Source organism: Portunus trituberculatus, chromosome 41, assembly GCF_017591435.1.
Source record: "Portunus trituberculatus isolate SZX2019 chromosome 41, ASM1759143v1, whole genome shotgun sequence".
Lineage (NCBI taxonomy): Eukaryota > Metazoa > Arthropoda > Malacostraca > Decapoda > Portunidae > Portunus > Portunus trituberculatus.
In genome coordinates, this window is record NC_059295.1 from 18,443,441 (window position 1) to 18,468,066 (window position 24,626).

At 37.6% G+C, this 24,626-nt stretch overlaps 5 protein-coding genes across 8 annotated transcripts in view; 3 read left to right on the forward strand and 2 right to left on the reverse strand.

Annotated features, from left to right (window-relative positions):
- Positions 1-1,669, reverse strand: part of LOC123516568 — a 23,141-nt gene extending 21,472 nt beyond the window's left edge. The window contains exon 1 of one of the 2 annotated variants that reach the window (XM_045276074.1): positions 1,275-1,669. The gene's annotated coding sequence lies outside the window, so the exon portion shown is untranslated. The remainder of the gene's footprint in view (positions 1-1,274) is intronic. The other variant, XM_045276075.1, reaches the window with a different exon arrangement.
- The window catches only part of LOC123516683 (uncharacterized protein DDB_G0271670-like), a gene marked incomplete at its 5' end in the record, with an annotated part of 8,005 nt that extends 3,019 nt beyond the window's left edge, over positions 1-4,986 (reverse strand). Inside the window, 2 exons of the mRNA XM_045276287.1 lie at positions 4,561-4,646; positions 4,739-4,986. Of these exons, the coding sequence (XP_045132222.1) occupies positions 4,561-4,646; positions 4,739-4,986 (334 nt within the window). The remainder of the gene's footprint in view (positions 1-4,560; positions 4,647-4,738) is intronic.
- A 63-nt stretch (positions 4,987-5,049) lies between these two features.
- Positions 5,050-11,317, forward strand: LOC123516570 (dolichol-phosphate mannosyltransferase subunit 1-like). Of its 2 annotated transcripts, none has more exons than XM_045276077.1 (7): positions 5,050-5,152; positions 5,818-5,929; positions 6,836-6,935; positions 7,150-7,260; positions 7,484-7,674; positions 8,292-8,406; positions 9,252-11,317. In XM_045276077.1, the coding sequence occupies exons 2-7, from the start codon at positions 5,832-5,834 to the stop codon at positions 9,354-9,356; spliced, it is 720 nt and encodes a 239-aa protein (XP_045132012.1). In that variant the 5' UTR covers positions 5,050-5,152; positions 5,818-5,831; the 3' UTR covers positions 9,357-11,317. The 2 variants fall into 2 exon arrangements, with proteins under 2 accessions (XP_045132012.1, XP_045132013.1); XM_045276078.1 differs by having other exon boundaries at positions 5,051-5,152; positions 5,827-5,929.
- Positions 11,318-11,762: 445 nt separating this feature from the next.
- LOC123516569 (cyclin-Q-like) lies at positions 11,763-15,759 on the forward strand. The gene is made up of 2 exons (XM_045276076.1): positions 11,763-11,898; positions 13,774-15,759. Exon 2 carries the CDS (start codon positions 13,889-13,891, stop codon positions 14,666-14,668), a length of 780 nt encoding a protein of 259 aa, XP_045132011.1. The 5' UTR covers positions 11,763-11,898; positions 13,774-13,888; the 3' UTR covers positions 14,669-15,759.
- LOC123516562 (B-cell lymphoma 6 protein homolog) lies at positions 11,832-24,160 on the forward strand. Of its 2 annotated transcripts, none has more exons than XM_045276045.1 (2): positions 11,832-11,903; positions 17,160-24,160. In XM_045276045.1, the coding sequence occupies exon 2, from the start codon at positions 17,172-17,174 to the stop codon at positions 20,031-20,033; it is 2,862 nt and encodes a 953-aa protein (XP_045131980.1). In that variant the 5' UTR covers positions 11,832-11,903; positions 17,160-17,171; the 3' UTR covers positions 20,034-24,160. The 2 variants fall into 2 exon arrangements, with proteins under 2 accessions (XP_045131980.1, XP_045131979.1); XM_045276044.1 differs by lacking the exon at positions 11,832-11,903 and adding an exon at positions 14,551-14,687.
- Positions 24,161-24,626: the final 466 nt, after the last annotated feature.

A 24,626-nucleotide genomic window follows, 5' to 3' on the forward strand; every position in this document is an offset into this window, starting at 1 on the left:
ACATTTACTTTACCACAAGGTTAGGATAAGGTCCGTATTTTGAATGCCTAAGTGTTTTTTTTTTCCTTCTTCTTTTATATAATAACTGATTTCAAAGGCCACAGAGATTATTTTCCGGGTTTTCATGGATAGCTTTCCCAGCGATGATGCAGAACTCTTGCTAAAACTATACCTTGAACCATGAAAACACTCTTGAAAATCAAAAGATCTTCTACTACTTACGCTGTTAAAAGTGGACAAATATAAGACGCTGAAAAGTTTCAGAAAACGAACTCAAAACAACTATGTTGCCTGTCCCATCCTTCGCTTCTGTAAGGTGATGATGGTTGTGAGCGTGTGGTTCCTCATTATTTCTTTGGATATTTATTGTATAAAGGTGCTGTCGACTGAATGTAAGTCTAAGAAAACAAAAGAATAACAACAATAACTAGTGTTGTTCATATACCGGAGCTCATCTTGTCTTGTCGGCTACATAATAGTTATCATCTCCCTCATGCTATTATTACAGGAGCCGCTAATATTACTACTGCTGTTATTACTGCTGTTAATAATAATGATAATGATAACAATAATAATAATAATAATAATAATAATGATAATAATAATAATAATAATAATGATAATAATAATAATAATAATAATAATAATAATAATAATAATAATAATATTAGTAATAATAATAATAATAACAACAATAATAAAACTAATAATAATAATAATAATAAAAATAATTATAATAATAATAATAATAATAATAATAATAATAATAATAATAATAATAATAATAATGATAGTAATAATAACAATGATAATAGTAATAATAATAATAATAATAATAATAATAATAATAATAATAATAATAATAATATTAATAAATGCGCTGCTATTGTACTAATAATAATAATAATAATAATAATAATAATAATAATAATAATAATAATAATAATAATAATAATAATAATAATAATAATAATAATAATAATAATAATAATAATAATAATAATAAAACTAATAATAATAATAATAATAATAATAATAATAATAATAATAATAATAATAATAATAATAATAATAATAATAATGATACTACTACTACTACTACTACTAATAATAATAATAATAATAATAAAGGCGCTGCTATTGTACTAGTTCTTACAAAATAAACAGTAGTGACAATGGCGAAAAAGATTACAAAGACAAGGACAATAACGACAGCAACAATAGCAATAATGATAATGATAACAACAACAATGATAACCACTATAATTCCTCACCATGCACTACTGCCAGTGAAGAGCAAGCACCAGGTGTGTCGAGGGCTGGGCAGGTGTCGCGGCGCCACCAGAGGAGGTGTCCCTCGAGCCCCAGCCAGGAGCTCCTTTCCCCGAACACGCCTCCTCCTCTCCTGCCCGCACCGCACGCCGCCGCTCCTCCAGAATACTAACACCACACGCACTCACTTTCACTCTCTGCCCAAACGCGACTCCTCTTGGGTCTATTCCTTGCAACGCTCGATCCCGTCAGTTGTGCATGATAAAAGAGACGCCTTTAGTCACTTGTCTAAATGGATCGACTAGTATACGACGCCCAATTACGTCATGCACACCCTCACCGCCTCACTCCCCAACAGACACTGAGCAGTGAACACTGAGCAAGGTGACTGTGGCATTGAAGTTACTATGTTTGGGTCTTTCGAAGGACCTCGCCGCCACTCCTACAGCCTTTTCTTCTTAGCCAATGAAAAGCACGGAGTAAGGAGAGGTGTGTTCTTACTGGTTTCTCGAGGTCTCCCTTCCGCTGCAACATGGAAGAGACGTGTAGTATTACCGAGTCTAGCGTCACTCTAGAAGCTTGAGCAGAAAATAGGGGTGGTTTGGATGACGGCGAAGTAGGAATGGGCATGTGTGCGAGCGGTGAAGTATTAAAAGCTAGTTGTAGTATGAAGGAGCAGATGGCGAGAGGTGGTAGCTACGGAGGGCGGGGTTAAGAATGCCAAAGGGCGTAATCCACGATGATGGTGATGGTGATGGTGACGTAGGTGGTAGTGATGATGGTGGATGATGGTTTGAAAGTGACGTAGTAGCTGTTGGTGGTAATGGTGAAGATGGTAATGGTGGTGTAGGTAGAGGTAGAGAAGAAAGAAGGATGGTCATGGTGATGATGGTGATAATGAACAGGGATGGTTGAGTGATGTAGTAGGAATGAGTAGTAGTGATGATAATGGCAGTGGTGAAATGGTATAAAAGGAGAGAAGGGTGATAATGCTGATGATAATGATAATAAGCGGTGAGGGTGGTGAATGCTGGTCATCGTGAATGCTACAGTGATGAGCTTGGTGATGGTGAGTGAGTGGTGATGGTGGTGGTAGTGTTCCCGTTCCCACGTTAATTCACACCTGTACTCATGATATGCATTAACCTGTTAACCTTTCTTGCCTCACTCACACGTCTACCATTAACGTACATCATCATTATACGTAATGTTCAGTGACTCAGTAATCACCGATTTTGCATAATAATGTGAAAAAAACTATAATTTGAATATGTTTACAAAATGAGCATTCAGTAATGTGCGAAAAATTACCACTTCGTCCTTTTGTTAATTATTGTTCTTAAACCTTTGTCTGCGCTGACTGCTTTCTCTCTCTCTCTCTCTCTCTCTCTCTCTCTCTCTCTCTCTCTCTCTCTCTCTCTCTCTCTCTCTCTGTTGTCCATCGCTGGCTCGTGTGAGAGGAGAATCCCCGCCATCCCTCCTCACTCACACCAACATGAGGAAGGTCAAATTCTCGCCTCACCTTTCTCCCATCCTTCCCTTCTCTCCTACATACCTGTTACTGCGCTTCGTGTCTCTCTCTCTCTCTCTCTCTCTCTCTCTCTCTCTCTGGAGGAGGACGGTGCTATGTAACGATTCTCTTTATGCCCAAGGACCTCCTCCACCACCCACCATCGCGCTGCGGTGATACATTTAAACAAGCTATGGAATGTCTTCATATCTGTTGCGGACATCAGGAAAATGTCCACTCAACAGACAAATATTGCTGTCCAAAGGTGGCTGTAGCAGCATCCACCTTGACGTCGTGGTTTATAATATAGCGAGAATTGTATATGCCTACTACGAATCAATTATATATCATCCTCTGTCACTCGATAGTGCAAAGTTTAGCTAAAGAAAAAAAAAGATGGCTTCTTTACAGTGTGTATACATTCTGTATACACACTGTAAAGAGAGAGAGAGAGAGAGAGAGAGAGAGAGAGAGAGAGAGAGAGAGAGAGAATATCAAGTGTAATTTGTTAACTACAGGAATTTATCTGCATTTTACTTTTTAATTATAATCGTTCAAATAAAGCGGCGTAAGAACTAAGAGGAGTATTGCCTCAAGAACTCAATTCCTCCATCTATCAACTCGACATATCCTTCTAGACAACTGTAGCCTCTTCTTCATTGACATTCAATTAACTATATCCCTCTCTTCTTCACTGAATATGCTCGGCCTATCCTTTACTTGTAATCTAAACTGGAAACTTCACATTTCTTGTATAGCTAAAACAGCTTTATGAATTAGGCGTTCTGAGTCGTCTCCACCAGTTTTTCTCATTCGGCTTACTGCTGACTCTGCACAATAACCTTATCCGTCCTTGCACTGAGTACTCTCTTGACATGGGGGATTCCACTCACACAATTTTATTAGAAATGGTGGGATAAAAACTTTTCGTCTCATCTATGTTCCTCTCCTCTGACTGACTGCATGTCTTCAGCCTCTTTCAGGAACTGGCGTAGTGGATAAGGTGGAAAGCGTGGGAACTGGCAGACATCCATGCTTATGGTTCGAATCCCACCACGTACCGCCTTGAAACTTTGCCATTTTGTCGAGTGGTTTAAAGTTACCTACATGCCACCAGGATACCCAGGTTCTAGGTGTATGGTTACACTAAAGATGCGCTTGGGTGATGATATGGGCCCTAATATGGCTACCACTATGAATAAAATTGCCTGCGCCTCTAATGGGTGGAAGCTGAACGGCGCTTCCCATACTCCTCAAGTATACCTACAGGCGATATAGGCCATAACATAAACAAAAGAAAAAAGAAATGCCCTGATGCCCCGCTCTCACACTGAGAATTAAGAACTAAAACATGTTTGCTCAATGTATAGGGGATGCCGGCATGACCCGACCTCCTCCTTTGTTGTATACATTTTACAACAATAAAGTCAACAACCAGTCAATCACCAACCCAATTTTGCATCTCTTGCTATTTTCTACAGCTGTTTTCATGCCAACTGCTCTTCTAATCTTGCTAACTCATGCCTCCTCTTCCTCCTGCCGCCTCGCTGCACATGATTTACTTATTTATCTCCGGCTTCATCTACCTCTCTAGTAGAAGAGTTATCGGTATTCTCATTCATCCCTTTCTCTGATAAACTCTAAAAGTCCCTGTCTGTTTGCTGAGAGGAAGATGTGAAGACAAGACACCATTACTACCACCATCATTATCAACTAGCACCACCAACAACTAAAATAGCAACAACAACAACAACAACAACAACAACAACAACTACTACTACTACTACTACTACTACTACTACTACTACTACTACTACTACTACTACTACTACTACTACTACTACTACTACTACTACTACTACTACTATTACTAACAACAACAACAACAACAACAACAACAACAACTACTACTACTACTACTACTACTACTACTACTACTACTACTACTACTACTACTAGCAACAACAACAACAACAACTACTACTACTACTACTACTACTACTACTACTACTACTACTACTACTACTACTACTACTACTACTACTACTACTACTACTACTACTACTACTACTACTACTACTACTACTACTACTACTACTACAACAACAACAACAACAACAACAACAACAACAACAACAACAACAACTACTACTACTACTACTACTACTACTACTACTACTACTACTACTACTACTACTACTACTACTACTACTACTAAAACAATAGAATAAGCAAGAAGAAAATATTAGGCCCGTAGCCTCTATGATCGTGACGTCACTTGACAACACGACAAACTCAGGCTCACGTCGCCCCAAGCTCTGACAGAAAGACACCACGGCTCTAATATCTGTTAGCTACTCGTACTGCAAGGTAAGGTCACCACATATGCATTGTTCTTGTGTAATCTATGTATATTTTGAGGCTAATATTTCAGTCATAAGCAAAGATAGTTAGTAATAAACGCCCATATTGTTGGAAGTCTAGGAGGATCGTCTGTGGTCAAGTGTTTGTGTTTACTCTTGGTGATGTTTCTTTTTCTGGTTAGAATAGAAAGGGAGTTATTTGCAGCCAGTAGAGGTGTGATCTATGTGGTTGTGTGTAGCAAATCAGGGTCATTATTTAGCTATAGTATTATTCTTTTATTTCATTATTACCGGCATGTTCTGTCAGTACGTGGCGTTCAGCAATGCGTCCATTTAGTGTTTATTTGAAAGTTATTACATTCAAAACTGAAAATTTTTGTGATGAATAGTATATATGATAATGTCAGTAAGTGGCCAGTTTACAATGTAGTATAATGTTGTATTATACACTTTTTTTTTCTTATCGTAGCAATTATCATACTTGAATAACATGTTATTCTTTTTTAAATCATTACATTATGACTAAGTTTCACATATATCAGCAGTCAGTCTCATTGACACCATAAAGGAGTGCTCCATTGGAAAATACGCCAATATAAACATTTACCCCAATCAGAAATAAATGACACATGGTATCGGTAATAACTTTCTACCTGTCATGATGGTTGACAGATTTGACAGTGAGGATGGCTGGCGACAAGTACACAGTGCTGCTGCCCACCTACAACGAGAAGGACAACCTGCCGATCATTGTCTGGCTGCTCTGCAAATACTTTGATGAGAGGTGTGGCTAATGATGTGTTCTTGTGCAACGATATTTGTACTTCTTCAAAAAATAACTAGGATGAATTGAATATATATACTGATTGTTCCTTGGCCAGACTTCAGATATGAGGTTGTTATTTTATAGTTAATCTTAAAGCTTTTGTTTTATCCTTAGTAGTAATTACTTATCAGTGCAAGATTCAGTTTTCAATGATATTCTGTGTCAGCCACAAAAACATACTAGTTATTTCGGATAAATTTTTAGTAGATTTTTTTTTGGATACTTGTATTATACAAAATTTATTCCACTGCACTCACTTATCCTTAATTTCACAGCATCACACTCATTCAGGGACTTACAGACAATGGAACAATAGTTGGAGCTAATCTATTTGGCATAATCTTTCAGAGAAACACTCCTGATTTGAGGCATTAGTCAGTGTAATGAATTATTCATTATTCGTACTATGAAATATAAACTTTTATATCAAACTCCTCTTGAATATTTAGAATTGATTTGTACCTTTATTGTTAATCTTTAGATCCTTTGAATTATTGTATTTGTCAGCTATTTTCATATATTGGATAACCTTAATATTACTGCAACTATATATGTAATATCCTTAACAATTATTTAATGTAGTCTTTTGCAGCCTGTGAAGTTATTGTTCATCATCTTTTAAGAGTAAATCTATCACATGCCTATTCATTTTGAAATACTTCCGCTGTCTTTGTTATTTTAATTTCACTTAATTTCTAGCATGGAGTTTATATGTGCTAATGACTAAAATGATGTGCAATCAGTACTAATTATCTTTAAAAAAATTAAAAGAAGTTTAACAAAATAATAAATAAATAAGCAATATTTTGAAATAGTTTTAAAAGTGCAGTACAAAGATGTCTTATTCTTGGCATTATTTTGCAGTGGCTATGTATATGAGATTATTGTCATAGATGATGGTTCACCTGATGGGACCCTGGAAGTGGCTAAGAAACTGCAAGACATATATGGAGAGGAGAAAATAGTAAGAATCAAACTATTATTACTCATGGCTATATTGTCTGAAGTGAGAGTCTCTGTGAATATTTAAACAAGAAATATTTAAGTCTACTCTTTTTATTAAGATCTTTTCTATTTACCTTGATACTCTGGGGTTGTTTCTTTATGAGTTTATATACATTATCAAAGTTTTTGAAAGGGCTTGGCTTCCCTTCTCTTAATTGATATATTCTCTTTAGGTTCTGCGACCAAGAGCAAAGAAGCTGGGCCTTGGCACAGCTTACATCCATGGCATCAAGCATGCAACGGGCAACTTTGTTTTCATTATGGATGCAGACTTGTCCCACCATGTAAGTATTGCCAACTATGTAGGTCTTTCCTTCACACATCTTTATTTTTTCTAGTTTTCCCCTGTTATGTGTTCATTTAGGTATTTTTTTTTCACTCTTTCCCACTTCCATTATATGATAGTTTTTATTGATCTATTTCTTTGGTGCTTAATATCTTGAGACAGAGAGAAAAATTATGTCTGAAGCACTATTTTTACATACTACTCAAGAATCTTATTTTCAGCCCAAATTCATCCCAGATTTCATTAAGAAGCAGAAAGAAGGTGACTTTGATGTTGTGAGTGGGACACGCTATCGAGGTGATGGAGGGGTTTATGGCTGGGATCTGAAGCGCAAAATCATTAGCCGAGGAGCCAACTATGTTACACAGATCTTGCTCAGACCTGGTGCCTCAGACCTCACTGGATCCTTCAGGTAATTGAGGCTAAGCAGTTATGGATACACAGTGGATTGCAAGATCGTGGTTATGGAAAGATTAGGCAGTACATCTTCATATATGTGTGTGTGTGTGTGTGTGTAGTCTTTATGAAAATTATCCATATCCTTATAAAGTATAACTAATGGAATATTTGTAAGTGTTTGGAGAAAGAAAAAATAAAATTTTACATTTACACATAAATGGGCTGGCCTATTTAGTTTTAAATGCCACATACTTATTGTTTGAACTGCTATGCAGGCTAGAGGTGCTTCTTTTACCTCCATGTTCACTATTTTTCTTATTATACATCCTAAGGAGCATACTGCCTTCATTTCATGTAGATGTTTATGAAAGGTAGATTATACAGTGTTATCTCAAGGAGTCATATGCACATCAGACCAAAACTAGCATCAACTGTCTGATGCCTTGCAGTGATCGCAAGGAGTTATCTCTACCTGTTGTTTTCACCTTCAAACTAGTAGAATCACCATGCATTTGATACTTTCATGTAAATGGTTAGATATTCTTTTTAAAATTTTGTTAAAAACCTTATCCAATCCTTTTTCATTTTAAAAGATTTACATTGAATGTTTCCTTTTTTTTTTTTTTCTAGGCTGTACCGCAAAGAGGTGCTCCAAAAGCTGGTAGAGTCGTGTGTCAGCAAGGGATATGTCTTCCAGATGGAGATGATCATCCGAGCTCGCCAGTTCAATTACACCATTGGCGAGGTTAGTCGCTGTATAATCAGATATATGTACATACATATGTTGTAAAGTATTGTTGGATTCTGCAATCAGCTAAGAAGGTCAATTGTTGAATAGAAGAAAGATGTACATACAGTATTATACTAATGTAGCACTGATAAACCAGTTTTGTTGAGGAGCCCTGATATTAAAAGACACAGGCAAGCTGCACAACTACCACAGTATGCTTAGTGGGGATTAATTCTTTCCACATAGAAGCCTATGGATCACTATGGATCTTAATCAGTCACAGACATTGTTCATATGTAGCTTCCCTGCCTTTAGGAATTTCCGCTTGGTATGTCTGTAACCTGACATTTTTCCTTGTGAGTTTTGGTTAGAAATAAAAACTGTCAAGCCATCTTTTATAAGTTAGGAATGTTGATATCTGGTGTAGATAAAGCATAAGTTAGAAAATTATCAGTTTTGCATGTTGATAGGGGTTAGATTAGGATACGTATTTTTCTGTGGCTGCCCATCCAGGATAAGTTGTTGTTATAATAAGGAAAATTTGGAATTACAGTTCCTTTGTTTTGGTGTCTTTGTTGAGACAGAAAGGAGGTTCCCAGCCATTGCCCAGCTTCTTCATCATTTTCCACTTTATACTATTGATGATATTATTTGTGTGTTTGTATTTCAATATTCACAAATTGTGGGCAGTATTCAGAGAAAAAATACATTCAAACTTATGTGAACTTTAACAAACCATAACTCATTTTGTAAAAGATATAACAAAATGAGGTAGTGAATATCATGATTTCAAACATGTTTTGAGGCTATCATGATCCTGATTGTTTACTAGTCATTTTAAGATAAATTCATTATTGCAGGTTCCCATCAGCTTTGTAGATCGAGTATATGGAGAGAGCAAGCTTGGTGGTGCTGAGATTGTGGGCTTTGTGAAGGGCCTTCTCTACCTCTTTGCCACAACTTAGGGAAGGCAAGACAAATACTGCAGTCTTCCTTTTCACTTGAATGAACAATAGTGTGTTTGTCATTATTTATTGGTCAAGCTGTTGAGTCTCTTATACGTTATCTTATACAGCTTGTGGGCCAGTGCTAGGGGTGATTAATCTGGTGACTTATTGAGAGGAGAATGTATTGTTATTGCCATTATTTGCTTTGTAGCTTTGTATTTGTTTATCATTAGTGTAAGTGGAAGTACCAAGGGCAGTACAGGCTCAACATTCATTTGAACATCCAACCAAGTGTTAATATGTATATATTGATTAACTTTTGTCTTTATATACCTTCAAATGAGCAGGCAGTGTGAAAACAATATACCTGCTTCATGAGAGTGAGTAATGTTCTTTGTATGTGCTATTTATTCACTTACAGTATGAGGAAGAAGGGTTGTTATTGTCTTTTCTGTTGTAGTTGTGTGGATTTTATATTTATTGGTTGTTGGTTGCTTTGTGTTGTGAATGATTGGAATGGGTGATTTCTTCTGTATGGTGAGACTTGCTTGCATCATCTACTTAATGCAAATCTTGGGTATCAATTTCTTTTAATCTTCACCTTCACCCTGAGAAACCAAACCCTTTATATATGACCATTAAAGTGCCTTTGTGTGTGTGTATGTATGTGTGTGTGTGTGTGTGTGTGTGTGTGTGTGTGTGTGTGTGTGTGTACTGTCAATAGCTATTCAAGTGTTGAATACCATGTAAACCTGTCTGTATTCACTTCCTCTTGGCCATTGGAAGAAAGTGTTGGTTCTTTTTATTGACTTTAACATTGACCTTCATGTTATATGTCATTTTGTAGTAAAGTTCCATGTAAAACTAGTGATTTCTACCATCTCGACAAACACATATCATTGTGTTTACTGCTAAGTAGATTTTCTTCAGTGTACTCTTATGATGTGTCAGGGAATAGCAGATTATATTAGAATTGCATAGAAATGCATACGTGACTGTGATGCTGCAGGATGTTGTGTAGGTCTGCAGTGCTGGTGTATAAAGTGTTATGTGCAGTTGTTATATAGTTGATATTCCTCATTGTGATACTGACAACACAAATCTAATAATGTGCACATTGAACACATCAATATCAACTGTACATTGAACATACTGTTATCTCTTTGTTGCCTGTATTTGAAATTTAGAATTATAGAACTTACTTTTTGTTAAGCATGGGACAACACAATATAATTGATATTGAACATGCTTAGTGAACAAAGAAATGAATGTGAGAATTTGCAAAGATCTGAAATGCATCTGGAGCTGTGGGACAGACAAAGTGCTCTGTTCTCCATTTTGACCATGGCTATCATTTTGGGCTGATAAGTGAGATGAAGAGTGTCCTATTTGTAGGTGCTCTGTCATATGACCCAAGCAAGTAAAATTTTCCTTCTTCAAAAAATATTATGTATCATTATCAATGTCATTTAAGAAAGATCAATGAAAGTATGACTTATGTGGCATCCTTGTGTGTAACAACTGTATCCTTTCTCTTGGCTTTTGGTGATGTGTGTATGTGCTGGTTTAAGGTTCATTACCACAAACTATTGAGTGTCAGTAAAGTAAGGGAGTATGTTGAAACATTGATATATCAAACTAAAGATGCAAATGTCAGATATCATAAATGATAAACATTTTGAACACTTCTTATATTTTATGAACTCTTACGAGTTATAAGAGGCAACCTGAGTTCACTAAAAGATTAAAATTGTCACTCTAATGACCATTGAATAAAGGAAGTTTCCAGTTATAACAAGTTAGCATTCCCCAAACTTGATATGATGTGAAGGGTTTTCATCAAGAATCTTATTGCAGTCTGCCTTAGCAGCTGTAGGAAGGATTTGTATTCCACATAAAATCTGTTAAGTTTTATATGATATTTTTTGTACCAGTTTTGTAGCCAGAAAATTGGAGAATAAATTATTCTTAATCATGAACAGTATATATTACTATGCCTGAAGGGAAATCTAGTCTCTCTCTCTCTCTCTCTCTCTCTCTCTCTCATACTAGAACCAATATCAAATTACTATTGGGATGGATTATCAAATATGGTGGAATCTACATGTACAATACTTAAGACCTCGAAGTTTATTATATGGTTGATAAGGTTTATGTGAGATAGAATAAGATATACTTTGAACCGATATTCTGACATGTTATTGTTTCATGTATTGATGGTGTAAATGTGCCTTATTGCATATCTCCATCAAAGACTGGTCTCCATCCCCTCCTCTCTTCTTAAAAATAAGAGCGGCAAACCTTTGTATAAAAATGATTTCAGTAGCTAAAATTAAAATCTCTATCTTACAGCATAAAGAATGGAATTAATACTAGATAGCTATTTGGAATTACCCTCACAGATAAAAGAAGGATTTTAAGGCAGCAATCTATAATCTAGACACGGTGGCTGTACAATATACTCATGGTCCCTTCTCTTTACTTGGCTCAGGCTGTGGATTGTATACACACGACACAGCAACAAACGCAGCTGATTCCTTTAACTTGTCAGCCGTGCAAGGTGTGGTAAGGCAGATAACTATCAATTCATATTAATTAGCTTCACCTAATCAAGCTGTAAAGGTCTAGGACACGTTTGGGATAGGTTTATACGGTGAAGACACGTTAGGACACATCACTTATCAGTTATTTGTTGGCCGTACCTGTGTGGCCTTCATTTGACAGTCTTCTTGTTACAGCCGCCTCTTGAAACGTTGACAGCATTTATGTGGATGTTCACTTGACAGCTTTAATGTGCCAGCTTTAAAGAATGTGGCTTTGCAGCTTTGTATTTCTGACTTACACTCCAAGATGTGTCCAGAGAGTAGGAAAATCTCCATAGAGACGGTGTTGCAGCATTACAGAACTGACTGGTTCGTCTTGTTTTAGCCTAATGAAGCGTTTTGTTTAGTGTGGTAGTATAGTATGACAGATCGTGTTGGGGTGGTAAGTTTTGTGTACTTTTCCTGGCTGTTAAAGTAACGTGTGTAATATTTGGCACTGTCCTAATATAGTGGTCCCTCCAGTTCTCCTCATTTCCCGGCTCCCCCTTCGTAGCTCTTTCACTCGGCAGACATAACATGGGAATGAAAATATGATTACCCAAACTAACCAATCCTAACTTTAACTTACCGTAACAGTAAACTAAACTAGTTAGCATAGCCGAAGCACGCTATTGGTCGAAAGGGTTCTGAGGAAGACATATCAGCGGTGTGTGTTGCTTTAACTAGATTATGTTAGTTAAGTTTGGGTTGTGATAGGTTAGTTTTGGTTATCATATTTTCATTCCCACGTCATGTCAACCAAGTGAAAGAGCTGCGAAGGGGGAGCCAGGAAACGAGGCAAGCTGGAGGGACTACTATATTAGGACAGTGCCTAATATTCATCTTAACATTTTTTGTATACATTGTATATACTCATCTTTCAGGTATTATTAATGTAAATATTGTCTTGTAGACACTAATGACTTTGATACCTGTTTGACTGTGAAGAACATATATATTCTGAATATTTGATTGTAGATAATTGAACTTGGTTGCCAAATTAAAAAATAACTGAACCCTGGCTAGGAAGTTTGTTAAGTTAGACATTTTGATATTGGTCATAGATATATTTGGAGCTTTTAATTATTAAATGGTGAAATTGCAGTTCAACACAATGCATGCTATCTTTTCTCTTTTTCTATCTCCAACAAGCTTGGGAACCTGGTGGGAAACCAGGGTTAAGGATGGGGGAAGCCAATTTAGGGGAAATTGGATATTTGCTTGAAGTTGAAGGATGCTATACCATACTTTGAACCCATGTAGGATACTTACATTACCTAACCTAACCTAACATTATGAGGAGCACTTGAGAACACTAGCACAACTTAACCTTAATAGAAAGTAGAAGGTCCAAGGTGTGGTTGGTCAGCCACCTCTTCTTCATCCTCAAAGGATGCTCTGAGAATAAGGATTTATGTGGCTATCATATGTTCACTAGATGTGGCCGTGGTATTAACCTGCCTTACAGTAATCCATAAAGACCAGTATCAGTCTCATAAAGTTAATCTCAAAGGACAGACCAAGAGATTGATGATAGAGCTTGCAATTGAAAGTTGTTGATTTTGTACCTAGCTATGTGAAGGTGTTGTCTAGGATGGAAGGATGTCTGCAATTGAAAGTGTTTATTTTGTATCTATGTGAAGAGTTGTCTAGGATGGAAGAATGCCTGCCTTTAGCCTTTCCTGGAAATGCCCTTGGGAATGGGATCAGTGGGTAGGTAAGGACAATTGTCTCCCAGCATATAGCCTTCTGATATATGTACTGTATTTCAGTGGAAGGGAGAATGAAGTTGATTATTAGAAGTAAGTGGAAATCATTGTAGAGATCAGAGTGATTCTTATTTCTTGTTACAGATCAGAAGAGAGAGAGAGAGAGAGAGAGAGATAGAGAGAAAAAAAAAAAAAGAAAGAAAGAAAAAAAAAAAAAGAAAACCACTCACCACAAAGTGCTCAAATAGATATATGAAATATGAATGCCCAAGGTACCCAGCTGCTGCAAATTAAACTCCTTCAAAAGGAAAGAGTCAACCCTCCCGTAGATTACACAAAGAATTACAATCACTTTGCAGGTGCTCGATATATTATTGAATGTGGCATGAAGCTGAAAGCCAATGTGTTGACCATTGCCACAGCTGCAACATATTACCACAAGTTTTTCTCTGTCACTACATTGGAGGAGTATGATCCATACCTCATTGGATCCACATGCATCTATTTGGCCTCAAAGGTGGAAGATGATGACATCAAGATTCGCGACATTATCAATGTAGGGATCAGCTGTGTGCGACGCGGTGAACCTCCACTGGCCCTGGACCCTTACTTTTCCATGAGAGACTCATTGATTCAGGCAGAGCTGCTGCTGATGCGAGTGCTGGGTTTCAAAATGAAGGTGGATCTCCCTCATAAGTATTTACTACATTACCTGCTGTCTCTAAAGGAGTGGCTTGGCCCAGACACCTTTGATTCCTTTCCAGTGGTCCACTTGGTTTGGACGCTGCTGCAGGATATCTATCACTCCTCCCTCGTCCTCACCTACTCCCCACAGCTGATAGCAGCCACCATCATCAACATAGCGCTTCAGGTGTATGGCGTGGTGGTGCCTGGAGATGATGAGATCAATGACAGGTCATGGTTCACTGTGCTACACCCAGACTGTACCGTTAGAAGTGTGTGGGACCTCACCACCAAGATCCTGCAAGTGTATAAAGAGGAGCAGGACCTTGTGATGGTGACAGTCCCTGGCCAGTGAGATCGTTTTTTGTGTCTTGGTGAGTGATGGGATAGGTGCAAATAAAGTATGCCAGCCAATATTAGATAGAATCTTTTTCACTATGAGTGGAATAACTTTTTATAGAATCTTTTTATCATGGGTAGAATCACTTTTTCACAACTAAACTACTAATTTACTTGTCTCTTACGTGTAACAATTGATTAAAAGACTCATCTTATGAGATGGCTGCCACATGCTCAAATTAGAATCTGAAATTGATTCACATTTATTGTTTGTAGCTATGGTAATCATATCATTTATTATAGTTTTGTCTTTACCATCTATGATACAGGCAATTACCAGTGAGGTATGAGATGAGAGTGTGCTACAACACATTCCCTGTATCAGAGGATGTTATAATGGACTTAGCAGTTATTAAAGTTCATCTCCATAATGAACATACCTGTTCCAATGAACAGACAAGGTATTGAAGGAGTGAAAAGCAAAATTTCCTTTCCATACCTTGATGAATTATATCAGAACTGTTTCTCTTTAAGAAGGATGTTAGCTAGAGAGAGAGAGAGAGAGATTCTGCTACTAGTTACCATGTATCATCACTATATTGGACTCAGTGTAGAAGTTTATATTAGATCAATGGGGTGAATGTGATCATTGTATCTTCTGATCCACCATCTTATTTTTCTTTTGATGGTTTTCTCCTAGAACTTGGCTATGGTAGAACAGTCTCTCCAGTTACATTAATTTACCATGTCTTTGATTTTCCTAACTTTCTATTTAGTATTTGTACAATTTAAACAGACACCATGCTTGTGTCAAGCATTTATTTTTTTGTATATTTTTAGAGCAATGTTCACTAAGAGCAACACCAGCTCTGGTTATGGCTTTTTATGCTCCTTCACACTTTGTTCCTAGCTGGCTCATCCTTTACTTCAGCTACTTCCTAAGTGTTTGATGTTTCTCATAAACACTTTTTCCGATGTTATCCAGTAGTGAGATGGTTTCTTTCTACCACTTCCATATTTGGACACTAGTATGTCAGTTACTTTGGGCACACTGGCATTTACTTTGTGTAATGTGTCTGTTATGAATAAAAAAGCAGTATATGTTCATTTGTTGATTTTTTTTATCAAACTATTTCTTTTATACAGTCTCTGTTTAGGGCAAAACATGAGATGTAGATGAAAGTTAGATATAGATGTGAAGTGTGGAAATAAGAGAGATATGGAAATGAATAATGTAGTTTTTTTTTACACAGGTTGGCTGAAATGCACATAAAAGGATTGTATGGAGTGATGGAAATAACTTATTTGAGCCTATACCACACGAAAACACGTACCCTACAGACATAGATGATTGGCAAGGCCTGTGGTTAAGGAGATGGGATATTTTTATTGTTGCTTGTAGAGGTTAATGCCATTGTGTTTCTCGATGTACTTGCAATGGATCATGCTTGATAGGAGTGTGTGAATTAAATTTAGTGATTCAATGAGGAGCTAGCAGGATGTGGACTCACCCCTTGAGCTCACTACTTAAGAGTGTTGGTTGTCTCACCTACCTTGGCTTGAAACAGAACATAACAGTAGTAAAAGAGAAGAGGATACCCTATATAATGTAGACAAGTTTGATTGGAAGCAAATATGGAATAACACTGTTAATGGAGTTAGAAATAGTGGAGTCCAAAGACCTTATGATTTATGCACATGAAACAGAGGATATTGTCATGATAGCTTGTGCTTGTAGAGAAAGTACTGAAACAAGATTAGTAAAGATAATACAATTTGGTGTTGAATGTGTAAAGCTAATGGAAAGAAAGCAAATCGAATGAATAGATAATGTTGAGAGGTTAATTTAGCCAGCTTCCCTATGAACCAGCTGATAGTGAAGCTGTGCCTCTATGTTGGCCTTCATGGTGTGGAAGCTGATTGCTGTTTGTCATGCTTTTGCTTCTCTCAATATATATATATATATATATATATATATATATATATATATATATATATATATATATATATATATATATATATATATATATATATATTGATATGAAAACTATGGTTGCAGCAAAAATATTGATCTTTTAGGAAAAATGTGAAAATGAAAAATTGTTATTTGCTCAGTCATCACTATAACCATTATCATGTACCAATGGAGGTGTGATGCATATCACCAGTAATATAGATCTTTTCATTTCCCCAAGAATCAAGGGTTGCATCATGTATGAGTTTCCTCCTATTGTTTCTGTCACTTGCATTGTCCTTTGTGACTTCCATACTTTACTGTTCTACTGCAATTCCATCCCTCTCTCAGGGAATGGAAACTTTGTTCTTTCTAGGTTCGTCATTTAGTATGGAAGTGTTTACTTGCTTAAGTTGATTAGAATATTATATATTGTTAAGATTTTAGTCAGATATAGTTTTCAGGGTAGTATAAAGACTGCAGTATGGACACACACATTATCAAGTGCTTAGAATGATACATGTTATTAGTATTGATTTAGTTTTATTCACAGGTAGGAGGCTCAATGGGGTCACTTGGATGCCCACTGTGCTGCCGGCAACATTTTGAGTCTGTGGGGACCCTGCGAGATCATCTTATTTACTACATCTACCGACCACTACAATGTGGAGTGTGCTGCCTTCACTTGGCAGGTGTGCAAGAGTTCACGCACCACCTGACATGTCACATGGGCGATGAACTGCCAGCTGCTGCCAAACTGTCTTCCTCTAAGCCATCATTGCCTGTAGGTGAGTCTAATTGCCAGGACTCCCCATTATCTGCAGCTACAGGTGGTCAGGATGGTGTTGGGACTGACTATGATGCTGGGATTGGCACAACTCATCTCTCAGATGACTATAATTACATGAAGGGAAGTGATGCTGCAAACCAACTGCTGAAGCTACGGGAATGGAGGCTAGAAAAATTAGGGAAAACCTTCAGTAGACATCGAGCCTCCTTTGGCAAATCGCCTGGACTTTTGGAGCTAAGCCCATCCAGTGGAAGACTACACAGAAGCAGCCCACCAGCATCTGTGAGGGACTTAAACCATGATAGAAGACCATCCAGTCAGAACAGCTCTTATGTGGCACGATCTGATGTTCTCTTACTCAACAAAGATATTGACTCTGTGGAGAGGTGTGACTCATCTGCCACACCATTGTCTATTTATGGTAATGTTGGCTCTGCAGAAATTTCTGATCATAGTGTGTGTCCTGAATCTGTGGGGAAGGAAATGACAGAGGAAGCTGGGTTCTGCTCACCAGCACAACCAGTCAGTGCCTCCCATGAAGTGCATTCCCATCCACTGGAAAACACAACCCATTGCACAATGAAACAAATGGACTTTGCAGCCTCTCTTATAGAGGAAATGCCAAATCCTTCTATTATATCAGAAGGTGATAATTTACCAAGTAACAAGAATATTCAGGGTTATGGTCTATCAGAATCCAACATGTTTTGTGATGTAGATGTGAGCCACCAAAGTAGAAGTGCTTTATCCCCTTCACTTTATGTTCCCACGTCTCAAGAAATTACCTCCAGTAACCTTCAATCTTCAGGAAATGAATTTGAAACAATTCAGGGTTATGATATATGTGGGACTAATTTTACTGAGCCACTTGATCAAGCCAATGATATTGATAATGATATGGCAAATGCTGACCAGTATGAGGGCAATAGATTCCCAGTGCTTGAAACTATGAATTCTCCTGATTTAAGGGGAGGTGCTTGTCCTCAGTATCATGAGCTCCAACCTGTTTCTCATAGTAGGCAACAGAAGTATTCAGAGACTGCTTCTGGCTTGTCTGACATATGGACACCTTGTCCCGATAGTGGCAATTCTGCAGTCTGTAATCCTTCAGAAACTTTGAACATATCTCAGTTAAAAACAAAAGATAGCTGCTCATTAACTAATTCCCAATTAAGCAGCCTTGAAGACAATTTTAACAATAAAACTACTATTTGTAGTTACTTGCCCACAAGCATTGATGAAGGGCATATTCATCCAGAAGTAATGAACACAGGAAAGGAAATGACAAAAACTATTAACTCAGATGATACAAAGTTATCTCAGAGTGATTCAATGAAAGGAGCAAGCAGCCATTTTTCTGGTGTTGAATGTAACACTGCACTTAGTAGTTCAGCCTATGAGGCTCAGGGCATCTTAGAAAGTGAATGTGAAGAACCTTACTCTTCATTGGTTAACACAAAACCTTACCTCCACAAGAAGTTTCACCATGATCAGGAGAGAAAGGTGTTGCCAAGTGCAGGTGTTGATCCAGTTGCTGATGTAAGCCAATACATTAACAGTCTTCAGTCAGTGCTAGTGAGGAAGCTCAATGGCACACTAAGTACTAGTATTCCTATGACTTCAAGTATCTGCTCAACATCTGTGATTAAACCTGAGAAAGAACTTAATCAAGTAAATCTAGAAGAACATTCACCACAGGCCAAGGAACACATATGTGAGGTGTGTCATAAGGTGTTAAAAAACCAATCATCACTCCAGCTACACTCTAAAGAACATGAAAAGGAAGAAGACCAATGTGGTAAAGGTCTTTATAGGAAATGTCCCAAAGATCCATGTGAGAGCAAACAGGGAAAGAAAGAGAAGTTTCAGTGTGATATTTGTTCCAAAGTCTTCCCAAAGGCATTCAGTATATCAAGGCACATGAAGGAAGTGCATGCTGTCAAGAAATCTTTCTCATGTGTCCAGTGCAGTAAAGCATTCAGTAGCAAAAGACATCTGGAAGAGCACAGTAGAATTCACAAAGGTGAAAAAACACACAAGTGCTCCCAGTGTGACCATCAATGTCACACTGCCAGTGGTCTGCGAACACACATTCAAGAGATTCACTCATCAGCTTCAGAACAGCGTTCTCATTGCTGTAAAGTCTGTGGAGAAAAATTTGCCAAAATATATGGACTTAAACGTCACACACAGAGGAAACACGCCGAGCAGCAGTTGGCATGTAATGTTTGCTCAAAAATGTTTGCATGCAAGGAGGATTTGAACAAACATACCAAGTCTCATTTAAGTGCTGGTACACTGAAATGTGATAGCTGTCAGAAAACCTTTACCACATCTTGGGCACTACAGAGGCACTCAACAAAACACCAGTCTCTACATTTCAAGTGCAATTTATGTAATTTTAAATTCACCAGAAAAGATTCTCTGGTCTCTCACCTAAAAGTACATTCACAAAAAAAGTCTTTTGTGTGCTATTGTGGGAAACGTTTTGTCAAAAAGAGTCAACTGAAGGCACACCAAGTTAAACATAGTGATATTTCAAGGTACACATGTACTGTTTGCAAACACTCATTTAAGTTCAAAGTATCACTTAAGAATCATAGTTGTAAGACAAAAACTGTACAGACAAATAAATGAACTTTGGCCGCTAATCTAGCCTAGATCTCAAAGTGGAGTAAATGCTACCTTTGGTTATACTGGTCAACATTCCACATTTATACTAACATCAGCAGCCGTGTTTGTGCCTGTTATTGTGCTGCCTTGTCTTTTAATAGTTAAATTATCGTTTTCTTCAATGATGCTTAATGTTATATAACAATGATTTTGATTTGTCTCCTTTGTTCAATTTAGCATTTTAATTTTGGTTTTCTTTTTGTTGAACATTTATAACCCCTGATAGTTTTCTTTCACTGCTTTCATTTCTGCTTTTTTTTTCGAATTCTGTTTATTGGTTTTTAAAAGCACTGGACTGTCTTGCAAAAATTGTATTTTTTCAATTCTATGTTTCATTTTGACTATATCAACATCATTTGATCATCTTGACTTAGTAAAAACTATTAAAATGACCTGTTGTATCAAATATTATTCCTGATAAGTCTAGCAAAAAGATGTAACTTTTATCATGGTAATAGACTAACATATACGAGTATGTTGTCTAATAGATTTTGTTAATACCAATCTTGAATTAATGATTTGCATTTACTTCATTTGATTCCTAAAACTGTGTCCACATCATCAGGCAGTGCATGATGGGCAAACACTGTTACCATATCCCATTCTGATACACAAGCTGAGAATGGTAAGTAGCAACTTAGCAAGAATGGAGGTGAAATCAGAAATTAGGAAAAGACAGGCAAACATGATTGCAGATGAGTGGAACACCAGAAACTGTCATATTTCGTAGGTGGTACAAAGCACTAAAAGTTTCCTCTGATCTATGTAGTTGTCAGTCTCTCATTTAAAATGTTTTGTGTATACCATCATCATGTACAGCAGGAAACATGCTTCTGCTGTCATAAGGATCCACACTGCCTGTGCCTTTGGCCACCTTAAAGGCCCTTCCACACGACTGGGAAATGATTGGTGGGCACTCTGATTTGCCTGTAATTCTCTCGTTTTGAAACAAAGTGTACCAGATCAAACAGTCCAAATAAGGCAGGCAGTAGGCACAGGCAGGTGAACATATGACTTGGGCCAGACACCGGACAGAGGGCAGTCAGAGCTGTGGCAGGCAACGTTGGCCAGTTGGGTGTTCAGTACGACATCATGGGACGTAAGAATCATCGCCAGACAGTTAAAGCTAAATGTATAGCTTTGTGTACAATGATTATTGCCAGGTTGCTTCCCTTGTCCACTTATCCAGTCTGGATAGATATGATTTCACTTCATCTAGTCTACAATTGATACACATATCCACGATGTTGAACTGTAACATCGATGTCTGGCAACGTGGTTCCTAGTCAAGCGCCCATCCAGTGCTTCAACAATGGGCACGGGCACTTTGATGGTTTGCCCATGGTTTCCTCATCTATACTTGTGATCACCACCTATACCACAGACAATTGGTAACAGCATCTGCCTGCCGTGCATTTGCCCGTTATGTGGAAGGGTCTATATAGTGACACTGTGTGATGCCTGTCTGTATTCTGTGTACAGGTGTGCCTGGCAGATCATAGTTATCTTGGTGTGTGGTTAAATGGTGGCTTCGTCTGCCATGGCAGAGTCACCAACCTTGTCTGGGAGCAATGCTTATCCAATTTGGACTTGAAGATTGATGAGTTTCCTCCCCTCACAGCTGCCAAATGTGGGCCTCCATTACCAATCCAGGAACCCACAACGACAATCTGCCCTTGTCCCAAGGATCAGTTTGCCACCTGAGAGCCATCAAAGGAAGATGAAAGTGTTGTGGTGTCCTTTCTTATTAGCTCCAGTACCAATACCAGATTCTTTTTGAACACGTTAGGTCACCCAGGCCCTTAATGCCTCCCTTCTGTGGAAGTATGTTCTGGTGGGCCATACCTGCATCCTAAGCAGTGGGACTTCTTGTCATTGCAGTTTGGGAATACAATATTTGAAAAGTAGCCCCACTTTCTCTATATACCCAATTCAGAGAGGAGTACCATAGGGTTCCACCCTAAGCTTTACCTTGTTCAATGTCCTTCTGTTGGACCTCCACATCCCTCTGCACTCTTACCTAATTTATGCAGAGGACATCAATTAACAGAGGATCATAGAGTCTAAGAACAACTGTACCTCCAAGAAGCAGCAATAGAATTGACAGAGTGAATTAGAACATGAAGTTTCTCAATAAGTACAGCAAAGAGATCCCTAATTTACCTCATGATGAAACATTCCTGTTCCTCCAGCTGTTCACATCTGTGGTTCTCCTGTCCCTTACCCTTACACACTTTTTGAGTGCAGCTCAATGCAGCCTGCCTCACCTGGTCTGCCATGTAACAAGTGAATAGACAGCATAAAGAGAACAGCCAGTATCCAGTAGAGGCTGCTAACAGACATCTACTACTGCTGTGCTACTGGGGAGCCATCATGACTGATGCCCTCACTACCATTCATAAGTTTGACATCCCTCAAAAATGCAGCGCAGCAAATCTCCATAGGAGCACAATGAAATTCTCACCTGTTGTGGCCCTCCATGGAAAAAGTGGTAATATTCCACTTACATGCCCACAGAAAAGAAGTCCTATGCTGTCAATTCCATGCCATACAATCAAAATCACCATCCCACCTTTCCAAACTGTAATCCATCTCTGACATCAACCCACACACTCTAATCTGGCTCTTAGTATATATGCCACGAAGTCTGGGAGTTGTAAGACCTGTCTATGTTGCAGCTACCACTATAACTGTTCCATCCAGTCAGGTACATTTCAGACAGGATAGCCCTCAACATTCAAAACCTTCCTCCAAAGCAGTCTGCAAGCATATTGGCCCCACATATTTTCAAACACCTAGATCTGATCACATAACAGGACCACATCAAGATCTACTCTGATATCTCCCATTTTTTTTTGTCATTTACTACTCCTGGGATGTTTCTTTCCACAACTACTCTATAATCATGGGTTCGACAGTCATCCCATATCACAAACATTGCCAGTTTGTGACTCGATCACACCACACCACTGTCCACCTGCATCACCTACATTTTTTCCTTCCTTCCCATCCTGCCCCTGGTTCCAGAATATGGAAGAGATCATGGAATAGTTTCTCCTTCACTGCTCATATTTCTATTCCCACCACCAAACCCTTTGCACTTAGCTACTTGCCATAGACCACTATTTTTCATCTACCACTTACTGTCTACTGTCTACTTAACTGCCTGACTGAACCACTTAGGTGTGTGGAATAGATATTACAGGCAGACACTTCCCAGAGGTTGACTGGCTTTGTCCAAAAGTGAAAGGTTTTACATCATCTGGTAAGACTACTTTGGAAGCAAGAGTAACCCACTCAGCAACCAGTGCTTGTCAGAGTAGGTGGTGAGCATGGGATCGGGCAGACGTCCACGTGTAGGGCCGAATCCCACATGTACCGTCTTGAAATTATGCCATCTGTCAAGTAGTTTAAAGTTACCTCCATGTCACCATGACACCCAGGTTCTAGGTGGTTAAGATGTGCTTGGGTTGTGATATGGGCTCTAATATGGGAACCATTATAAATAAAATTGCCTGCACCACTAATGGATGGAAGCTTAACAGCACTTCCTATACATATTCTTCAAGTATACCTACAGATGCTATAGGCCATAGCGTGGGGGGGAAAAAAAAAGAAACAATAATATGGAAGTGGCATATTGAATTGCAGGAAGAAAATGTAAAAATCAAACACCATTTGGAATTTTTTTTACTGGTAATAAACATAAGATTATGATCCAAACTATTGAAATATTATACCTGCTTTTACAAATAGTGCAATACACTAACCATTATAGAATGCATACATCTAGATATTTAAGAAAATCTAGTACACAAACCATTATAGAATGCATACATCTAAATGTTTGAGAACAATTTATTTAAAATAAATCATATTAAACTTGCAATTAGTAACATTCTCATTCAAGTGGTTAGTGTAAACCTAAAGTCCTAAATAACAATTTTCCATGATATTTGTCTGCTGACTGGTTAATCACTGTTTGTTAATACTGTGGGTCTGAGAGAGAGAGAGAGAGAGAGAGAGAGAGAGAGAGAGAGAGAGAGAGAGAGAGAGAGAGAGAGAGAGAGAGAGAGAGAGAGAGAGAGAAATGTGTATGTGATGAGAATGGTCAGAAGTATATCAATCATACTAATCAAACCCACAAGAGATCTAAAGGCAGAGCAAAATTTAAAGTGTGTGAGAGAGAGTTGTAAGTGTTACAGCCACTCATTAGTTCCAACACATCATGAACATCTGAAGCACAAAGAAAAAAACATCACATTCCATCATGGTAAGTGTGCCTTACATTACAGAACATACAAGACTATAGCAGTATTGGGAAGCAATAATTTTGCATAATTATATATATATATATATATATATATATATATATATATATATATATATATATATATATATATATATATATATATATATATATATATATATATATATATATATATATATATATATATATATATATATATATATATATATATATATATATATATATATATAATATATATATATATATATATATATATATATATATATATATATATATATATATATATA

Coding starts and splice junctions, on each gene's coding strand:
- LOC123516570 (XM_045276077.1), top strand. CDS start 5,832: ATGGCTGGCGACAAGTACACAGTGCTGCTGCCCACCTACAACGAGAAG. Junction 7,261..7,483: donor ATGCAGACTTGTCCCACCAT/GTAAGTATTGCC, acceptor TCTTATTTTCAG/CCCAAATTCATCCCAGATTT. Junction 8,407..9,251: donor TCAATTACACCATTGGCGAG/GTTAGTCGCTGT, acceptor TCATTATTGCAG/GTTCCCATCAGCTTTGTAGA.
- LOC123516569 (XM_045276076.1), top strand. CDS start 13,889: ATGAATGCCCAAGGTACCCAGCTGCTGCAAATTAAACTCCTTCAAAAG.
- LOC123516562 (XM_045276045.1), top strand. CDS start 17,172: ATGGGGTCACTTGGATGCCCACTGTGCTGCCGGCAACATTTTGAGTCT.